The sequence below is a fragment of the Salmo salar genome, chromosome ssa20 (assembly GCF_905237065.1).
Source record: "Salmo salar chromosome ssa20, Ssal_v3.1, whole genome shotgun sequence".
Lineage (NCBI taxonomy): Eukaryota > Metazoa > Chordata > Actinopteri > Salmoniformes > Salmonidae > Salmo > Salmo salar.
Window position 1 is genome coordinate 39,214,972 of NC_059461.1, and position 10,034 is coordinate 39,225,005.

The following is a 10,034-nucleotide window of genomic DNA, read 5'->3' on the forward strand; positions in this document are numbered from 1 at the left end:
ACCTCAGAATGGGGCGAAGGTTCACCTTCCAACAGGACAATGACCCTAAGCACACAGCCAAGACAATGCATGAGTGGCTTCGGGACAAGTCTCTGAATGTCCTTGAGTGGCCCAGCCAGATCCCGGACTTGATCCCAATCTAACATCTCTGGAGAGACCTGAAAATAGCTTTCCATCGAACCTGGAAGAGCTTGAGAGGATCTGCAAGAGAAGAATGTGAGAAACTCCCCAAATACAGATGTGCCAAGCTTGTAGCATCATACCCAAGAAGGCTCGAGGCTGTAATCACTGCCAAAGGTGCTTAAACAAAGTACGGAGTAAAGGGTCTGAATACTTATGTAAAAGTAATATTTCAATGTTTTTATTTTGAATAAATTAGCAAAATTTCAAAATTGTTTTTGTTTTGTCATTATAATCTATTGTATGTAGATTGATGTGTGGGAAAAAGAAAAAAAAATGTGGACAAAGTCAAGGGGTCTGAGTACTTTCCGAATGCAGTGTATGTAACGTTCGCCTGTGCCATGGAGGTACATCCCAGTACTGACCATGGGATGAAGATAACTACTGGAGAACTACTGTATAGCACCACCTACAGCACCTGTAATGTGCCTGAGGTTTGTAGAAACGTTTGGTTTTCCTACACCAGCCACATTGCACGTTTTTAAATCAGTCGGCGTACACAAATGTGACTTGAATAAATGGAGGGGTTTACCCTTCTTCTTAGTTTACTACTTTACAAGTTGTTTATTTCTTGACTACTTTGTCAAGTGTGTCTGTGCGTGTGTGTGCATACTGAGCCTGATAGTGTCTCTGGCGCCACCCTCTGGTACAACATAAGAATATCATCTGAAGTGTTATTTCTGTAAAGGATACTCGTGGAGACATGCAATTCTGCTGCTTCCTCAGTCTACATCTAATATATGAATTTGATTATCTCCTTATCTCAACAAAAACTGTTCAATGGTCTTATATTATCAAAATTAAACTCCCTTTATGTCACTCTTGGACAAATATGTTTCATCTGGTAGAGCTCAATTGGAATGTAGATACAGCATGTACATTTCCATCACACTTAATCCTACAGCTACCAATGATCTAGTAAGAAATTAGGATAGCGTGCATGTGTCAAATCATCATAAAGCTTCTAAAGCCAGTTCCCACTCGTATTACTAGTTAGACTTCACTGTCAAAGAGACTGAAACCTTTAAAAGGGGGGATTTCAAGAAGAGGATTAGGAGTTTGAGATTGGAGCTCAGGTTGTGTCCCAATAGTCTTTATAGTCCTATCTCCTTATCTCCTTTCCTAATATAATTTACTTTAGTACCACTAATAGGTGAACGGACTGGGTAGGAAAGGAAGTTACTTCATACTACTGATACAACCCCACACTAACAAACACTGCTCTCATGGTGAGAACGAGGGAGGAGAGGGAGTAGTGGGGGGAGGAAGAGGAAGGCCGAGACAGAGGGTGCACTCAGCAGCAGTGAGCTCAGCCAAAGAGGGCCATTTCAGCTCTCTCTGTGTCCCCCTCTCTCTTTTTTGCTCTCTCTTTCTCTCTTGCTCTCTTTCTCTCTCGCTCTCAGTCCTAATGAGAGAGTGACAGAGTAAGAGGAAGGGGGAGAGAGAAAGAGAGAGAGAGCTCTGTCGTGGGCTAATATGAATGAAGCGCAGAGCTCTGTGCAGTAAGTTTGCTAACTCTGAAAAGAGATGCGTGGCAATTATTAAATCATGTTGGATCTGTCTTATCTCTGCTATGTTGCATGCCGAGAGATGGAGAGCAGTTGGTGAGTAAAGTATACATCGTTTTATATTGAATAAGAAGTGTTTAGTTATTGAGGGTATGTGGATTGCAGACTTGTTTGTCTGTTTCTCTGAGTAAAATCAGAAAGTTAATGTCAAACTGAATCAGAGAGATATGTTAGTTAAATATGAATCTCAGTATCAGTTTACTTATATGTGCGTAGATATGGTATTTCAGTAAAGACCCCTTCATCGGATAAAGATCTGTATCTTCATTAAAAGTATGTATTTTCAACTCTCTGGTAGCTGTCCTGCAACATGACCAAAGTCCATGTCACTTCATTTATAATTTGTTATAATGATGGCTCAATGTTTCATTGCAAAGCTCAGCTCAACAAGATTGCTAGCATAAGCATAATAACTGGAGTAAAAAATACATCTGAAATGCAGTGCACTACAGAGTATCAGTATAAAAATAACATTGTTTTTACACATTTCTGACAAAAACTGACACACACACACACACACGCACGCACACACACACGTACACACACATGTACACACACACGTACACACACATACACATTAGCAGGCTGTATAATATCCTATAGTGTGGACTGGATCTAGGATCTTAATTTGAGCCAGTTTGCTACATCAGGAAAATAATTCTGCAGCAACAGGAAATGTAAATTATTATGTGGATTATAATTAATGGACATTTTTGTAGTGGCTGACATATTTTTCGTAAGGGAAAATCAAGTCTGAAATTTCAAAGTGGATATTACAAACTTCAGAAGCCTTTTTAAACCTCAAATACAATACACTTTTTAAATGGATCCTGCAACAGGGTGATCAAATTAAGATTCTACATCTGTAGGCTGTCTGTATCCTTTCTGAGAAACACACACACACGGGTGTGTACTGCAGGCTATGTGTATCTTCTCTGACAGTTCGAGTGGACCTGGAAACATAAGCAGCTCTTTCATGAGTTCAACCTCTACCTGGTCTATAAAGGGCTAACTGTGCTGTGAGTTAACGTTGACTAACAAAACACACCTACACACACACACACAGATATAGAGAGAGGTTTGTGTCCTGCATTTTCTTCTACAGCGCTGTGGTTCTGCAAGAGTATGTAAGTTCAGGTGTTTCTCTGTATGTCTTATATTAGTACAGTCCGACACACACACACACACACGCGCACACGAGTGCGACACGATCACATCTGCCTTTTTTTAAGTTGTGTGAATAGTTGGGATCAGATTTCCTAAATTATACACATTTTTGGCTGAATTCCTGGTGATTTTACAGTCTTTTTGGGGAAAAACTATAATGCCCCTCCACCCCCAAACATATGTTATTATTTTTTACTAAAACCATTCCGCACAAAAAAAACACCGGACCGGTTGCCTTTTGCCGACCACTACTCTAAATCGACTTATCTTCTTTTCTGATACTGTAACGTAAATATAATAATCTGCCTCTTTAATTTGGAACATACTGTATGTCATTCATCCACAGTCCACACATTGTCAGTCATACAGCTGTCCTACTGAATGTAGGAGCCTAACAGGAGCCTGACTTTTGCTTGGATATGTACTGTCCCATAGCCTGATTCTGTAATCACGACTCAGGTTTTACTACAGTGTGTTTGTTAAAGCTGGAATTTACTATTAGAAACTTAATACATTTGTTTTCCATTTCAGGCAAGGAAGAATGCCCTTTAACATTTAGTATGGCATGAATATGCTGTGATGGACTTCCTCTATCGGTGGAATGAGTGTCGTGGGACATTAAGACCATTCTGTCATGGGGGACTTGAGAGATGAGTGTGGACAGTGAAGACGACGGGAAGGATGACCTCTATAAGCTGAAAGCCCCTACCATGCTCCAGAGATGTGCTGCGTAAACGCTAATGTGCTCTGAATCCACAATGCTCCGGAGGTGGCTGTTAGCTCTGGTGGCCCGTGTTGGGGTCATAGCACTAGTGGTGTGCTGCTGCCTGTCTCTACTCTACCTGCTGGCCTGCAAACCCCCCAGCAGCTACAGCCATGAACAGGCCCAGGTCTGGGCTGGAGGAGCCACCAGTAAAGAGGGTTACCTGGCGCTACTGCAGGAGAGCGAGGACACACACAGGCACTATATTAACAGTCTCAGTAAGCAGATAGCCCAGCTCAAAGAGGCTCTCCAGATGAGGACCCAGCAGCTGCAGGAGTCTCTGGAAAAGGCCAGGGCCAAAGGGGTTCTACCTATGGGGCTGGAGGGCCTGCGTAGGCCCCAGACACACACCGACCTCCAGGTGAGTGTTTGTGTGTGTGTGTGTGTGTGTGTGTGTGTGTGTGTGTGTGTGTGTGTGTGTGTGTGTGTGTGTGTGTGTGTGTGTGTGTGTGTGTGTGTGTGTGTGTGTGTGTGTGTGTTATTGCGTGAGTGTGTGCATGTGCATGTGTGTGTGTGTGTGTGTGTGTGTGTGTGTGTGCATCTTTATCAATCAGTGTGCCAACTCTTCCGGCAGGCGTTCTTCAAGGCCCAGTTGAGCCGGGCTGAGGTCCAGTGTGTGTTTGTGCATGAGTGTATGCGTGTGTGCGTGCGCGTGTGTGTGTGCATCTTTATCAATCAGTATGTCAACTCTTCCGGCAGGAGTTCTTCAAGGCCCAATTGAGCCGGGCTGAGGTCCAGTCTGGTGAGAAGTTGCCCAGTGAGTACGCCGTGATTCCCTTCGAAAGCTTCACCCTGCACAGGTCAGTCAAGTGACCTTTGACCTTATTTATTTCAAAGGCATTATAATTAGACCCCTGAGCTTTACACTAACCACATTACCTGACCATGGAAACCTCTTGACCATATTCATAACCATAAGCACGTTGCCATTTTGAGGTACAGTATAAATGCAGTGCTACTCAGGATGGTTGTTTTCCAGGGTGTACCAGCTCGAGATGGGGCTGACCCGTCATCCAGAGGAGAGGCCTGTGAGGAAGGACCGGAGAGACGAGCTGACAGGCACGTTAGAGATAGCCCTGCAGGTCCTCAACGGACCCCGGAGACACGGGGAGCGCCGCCGACGCTCCTATTCACCATCGGACTTCATAGAGGGTGAGCGTGTTGGGCCCAGCCAAGTGTACTTTACTCTCCTATTGTCTAGGTGGAATTATAATATGAAAAAGGTGGAATTTTTCAACAAATTGCTTACAAGTATGAAATCCTCTCAGATCTCCAGAGGGTCACGAACACAATTTGCGATTGTTTAAATGATTTGTACTTGCTGATGTTTGTCTGTTGTCCACCTGTACGTCCGTCCATCCGTCTGTCTGTATGTCTGTCTGTATGTCTGTCTGTCCGTCCGTCCATCCATCCCTAACAGGGCTGACCCGTACAGAGCGTGACAAGGGGACAGTGTATGAACTGATGTTTAAGGGCGAGGGGCCGCAGGACTTCAGACAGCTGGTGTTCTTCAGACCCTTCGGCCCGGTGGTCAGGGTGAAGAATGAGAGGGTGGACACACGCCACATGCTCATCAACATCATAGTACCACTGTCCAGGAGGGCTGACACATTCAGACAGTTCATCAACAACTTCAGGTTGGAACAAAAAGAAACAACATGGCCCACAATCTCAGGCAGTTTTGGAAGTAAAGATAACCATTTACGTTGTATATACAGAGTTTTTCTCCCAGCATCAACAATTGTAATGTCAGGTGTTTATGACCATCAAGTTCTTGAAATGTTCCGTATTGACTGACCTTCATGTCTTAAAGTAATGGACTGACTCTCTTTGCTTATTTGAGATGTTCTTGTGATCCAATTGGTAGTAGTTACTGTCTTGTCTTATCGCTGCAACTCCCGTACGGACTCGGGAGAGGCATGCGTCCTCTGAAACACAACCCAACCAAGCCGCACTGCTTCTTGACACAGCGCACATCCAATCCGGAAGCCAACCGCACTAATGTGTCAGAGGAAACACCGTACACCTAGTGACCTGGTCAGCATGCACTGCGCCCAGCCCGCCACAGGAGTCGCTAGTGCACAATGAGACAAGGATATCCCTGCCAGCCAAACCCTCCCTAACCCGGACGACACTGGGACAATTGTGCTTCTCCCCATGAGCCTCCCGGTCGCAGCCGGTTGCGGCAGAGCCTGGGCTCGAACCCAGAATCTCTGGTGGCACAGTCTTAGACCACTGCGCCACCCGGGAGGCCCACAAATTAACTTTTAACAAAGCACACCTGCTAATTGAAATGCATTCCAAGTGACTACCTGGTTGAGGCAAAGGGTGGCTACTTTGAAGAATCTCAAATATAAAATATGTTGTTATTGGTTTAACACTTTTTTGGCTGCTACATGATTCCATATGTGTTATTAAATCATTTTGATGTCTTCACTATTATTCTACAATGTAGAAAATAGTAAAAATAAAGAATAACCCTTGAATGAGTAGGTATGGCCAAACTTTTGACTGGTACTGTATGTATGCTGGAACATGGGTAACATTGTAGGAGGCTGCCCATCTGTTTAGGGCAGGAGTGTCAAACTCATTCCATGGCGAGCCTAGTGTCTGCAGGTTTTGGGGTTTTCCTTTCATTTAAAACCTAGACAACCAGGTGAGGGGAATTCCTTACTAATTAGTAACCTTAATTCATCAATCAAGTACAAGGGAGGAGCGAAAACCCGCAGACACTCGGCTCCCCGTGGAATACTATAATACTATATATAGACTATAACACGGAACCCAAACCGGCTGCGCGCGTGCGCCATCGTGCGCCATCGTGCGCCATCGTACGCTATCGTGCGCCATCGTGCATAAATGTAATTTGTCTCCCCACACCAAATGCGATCACGACACGCAGGTTAAAATATCAAAACAAACTCTGAACCAATTACATTAATTTGGGGACAGGCCGAAAAACATTAAACATTTATGGCAATTTAGCTAGCTAGCTTGTACTTGCTAGCTAATTTGTCCTATTTAGTTAGCTTGCTGTTTCTAGCTAATTTGTCCTGTGATATAAACATTGAGTTGTTATTTTACCTAAAATGCCCAAGGTCCTCTGCTCCGACAATTAATCCACACATGAAACAGTAAACCGAATCGTTTCTAGTCATCTCTCCTCCTAGGCTTTTTCTTCTCTTGACTTTATATTGCGATTGGCAACTTTCATTAGGTGCATTATCGCCACTGACCTCGTTCGTCTTCAGTCACCCACGTGGGTATAACCAATGAGGAGATGGCACGTGGGTTCCTGCTTCTACAAACCAATGAGGAGATGGGAGGCAGGACTTGCAGCGCGATCTGCGTCAGAAATAGAACTGATTCTATTTTAGCCCTTGGCAACGCAGACGCTCGTTGGCGTGTGCGAGCAGTGTGGGTGCAATAATTGAATAACATGGATTTCTAAATGTATTCATCCATTCTAAATGTATTCATCGCGACGCGAGCGGTGTGGTCAGCCTTTAACTGCCATCTTGCTGTTTCAGAAAGGTGTGCATCCAGCAGGAAGGGAAGACCCACCTCACTGTGGTCTACTTTGGAAGGGACCAGATTGAAGAGGTCAAAGCTATCATGGATCAGACATCCAGGTAATAAACTCTTCTCAGCTATACCATGTTTGTAAGTAATAACAAGTTCAAAACAACAGCAAGCTTACTCCATCAAACAGGGCTCAAAGGTCTGAAAATCTTAATCTCAAATTTCAGCTCCACGGTGTACTGTCCAACAGCATATTGCCTTCTAATGAATGCATTGTTGCTCCTCTGGAATTCCTAATTAGGAATGAGTCCGTGCTGCATTGCGGTCGTTGGTGGATAGCAGATAGTGTAGATATAACTCCAATGAGATATACAGTAACTGTTAAGGTTCTTTAATCACCACATCCTCTCAAGCATTAGGAGCCAGGGGAGTTTTGCAGAGCTAGGAGACTGTAAGGAGAGAAATTTGAGTAATCTCCTGATTGTAGCAGATCCATACATATACAGATACAGGATAACCAACAGGAATGGAATGAAAAGGGCAGCAGTTGTATGACCACAGACAGGGCTTATTGTATGTGAATATGTGGAAGTGTGTTTAAGTTAAACCACCCAAATTTTGATTTGATCACTCCAAATTTCCACATTTTCTACTGACCCACTTAAATGATTAAACCCTGTTTCTAGCCACAACTGTGTTTGCTTAGATTTGACCTAAGGCTTGAGGACTGATGACCGTTTCTCATTAAACACTGATTTAGATGACCTCAGCAAAACTTTCCCTCCCCCAGGGAAACCCAGTTCCGGAACTTCACGCTGATCCAACTGAACGAGGAATTCTCTCGTGGGCGGGGCTTAGAGGTGGGCGCGCGGGCCTGGAGGCGGAGCCACAACGTGCTGCTCTTCTTCTGCGACGTCGACATCCACTTTACCCTAGACTTCCTCACTTCCTGCAGACTCAATGCAGAGCCTGGTGAGGAGCGGGAGCTCCTAACTATCTATCAATCTGTCGGTGTGTCAGTGTGTCTGTCTGTCAATGGAAGTGGAAGTTTTAATGGAAGATGCATGTCTTTGTTTTTCAAACTTTAGGTAAGAAAGTGTTCTACCCAGTTCTCTTCAGTCAGTACAATCCATCTCTTATCGACAATAACCAGAGTCCCTTCCCTTCTATTCAACAACAACTGGTGAGTCTTTCTTGCTAGTGCACCTGTGTGTGGAAATAGGAAAAAGGTATTATACATTACATAGATTTTTTTTATGTTACTTTTATTTTGTGTCTTTCTGCAACAGGTGATAATGAAGGATGCTGGATTCTGGAGAGATTTTGGGTTTGGCATGACTTGCCAGTATAGGTCTGATTTCATCAACATAGGTAATTAAACGATATGTTTCTTCGCTGATTGACTGACTGACTGACTGATTGTCAATTTGATTGATTGATTGATTTGGTCAATTTATATCTCTGATCTGCACAGGTGGGTTTGACCGGAACACCAAAGGCTGGGGTTTGGAGGATGTTCACCTATACAGAAAGTACCTGCACAGCAAGCTGATGGTGATTCGCTCTCCCTCCCGTAGCCTCTTCCACTTGTGGCATGAGAAGCAATGCGCGGACGAGCTGCAGCCAGACAAGTATAAGATGTGTATGCAGACCAAGGCCATGAGCGAGGCCTCTCACGGCCACCTGGGGGAGCTGTTCTTCACACAGGAGATCCAGGAGCACCTGGAGAGGCAGAAACTACTGAACGACTCAAGTCACTTGAGGTAGAGGTTGCCCCATAACCACAGATCTAAGATCAGAATACCCTACACCTTATCTTAGCCTTAACCATTAGTAAGTTGAACTATATCTGACCCTGGACCTGTGGTCATGGTTAGGAAATCAGAACCTCTGGAGAGGTTTTGTTGCGAGAACAATGATCTCATCATCCTACAGACTCAACTTAAGGACTAGGGAGGGCATGTAGAGGGATGAGACATGAACTTTGTCATGACAAGATTAAAATGTTATTGAATGAAAAATTGATGTGATGTTATGTACTCACTGTATGTCGTCATTGTCATTTTGCTGACGGATGATCGCCTAATGATCTGATGAGTCTGTCCTATGAGCGTTTGGTTGAAAAGACATTGCAAAGATGTCTTTCAACTTCTTGTGCTCACTGGGTGAATGCAGGGAGGGCAGAAGAACCTTACCCACTTTGTTGTATTGAGACTGTCAACTTGCTATGGACTCAATGAAAATAATATTTTTGTATAAATGAAGGGAAGGACGCTTTTGTATAACACTCTGTATTTATAATTGTATCTGAATATTTATTAGAATAATACAAGATCATAATGCCTCAACCAAACAACTGACTTGGAGCCCATTACCTGGATAGAAGGATCAAGAAGCCTAATTAAAAGAATGCTGATTGCATGCACTATCATAGCGTTTTATATGATTTGGGAGTAGATGACGCAATTGCATGTATGTCAATATTTGTGTTCTTTCTGGTCTTGCATTGCAACATTGGGAGAGTAAATATTTCAAAACCATTTCTCTCTCCCTTCCTCCTTCCCCTCTATCTAGCTCTTTCTGTGTGTGTGTGTGTGTGTGTGTGTGTGTGAGAGAGAGAGAGAGTCTATTTGTGCAGACATAGCTACAAGGTGTGGAGGCCTACAACTGGCAGTATTTCATGGTCAGGCATGTTTTGACACAGAACAGAAGAAACACTTTGGTGGAATCTGTGTTCTTATTTTGCCTCGTTTTGTATAACATTCCAGTGGCAATTTTAACATGTAAATCTTTGTGGGGCAAACTAAAAAACACAATACTAAACAATACATTAA

The 10,034-nt window shown here is 43.7% G+C and overlaps 1 protein-coding gene across 1 annotated transcript; it reads left to right on the top strand.

The window, feature by feature from the left end:
• The first annotated feature begins 1,525 nt into the window (after positions 1-1,525).
• On the top strand, positions 1,526-9,740 carry LOC106580571 (chondroitin sulfate N-acetylgalactosaminyltransferase 1). The gene is made up of 10 exons (XM_014161771.2): positions 1,526-1,784; positions 3,447-4,039; positions 4,378-4,478; positions 4,658-4,830; positions 5,099-5,315; positions 7,209-7,310; positions 7,991-8,172; positions 8,289-8,383; positions 8,490-8,571; positions 8,675-9,740. Exons 2-10 carry the CDS (start codon positions 3,656-3,658, stop codon positions 8,965-8,967), a joined length of 1,629 nt encoding a protein of 542 aa, XP_014017246.1. The 5' UTR covers positions 1,526-1,784; positions 3,447-3,655; the 3' UTR covers positions 8,968-9,740.
• Positions 9,741-10,034: the final 294 nt, after the last annotated feature.

Coding starts and splice junctions, on each gene's coding strand:
- LOC106580571 (XM_014161771.2), top strand. CDS start 3,656: ATGTGCTCTGAATCCACAATGCTCCGGAGGTGGCTGTTAGCTCTGGTG. Junction 4,479..4,657: donor GAAAGCTTCACCCTGCACAG/GTCAGTCAAGTG, acceptor GTTGTTTTCCAG/GGTGTACCAGCTCGAGATGG. Junction 7,311..7,990: donor ATCATGGATCAGACATCCAG/GTAATAAACTCT, acceptor TCCCTCCCCCAG/GGAAACCCAGTTCCGGAACT.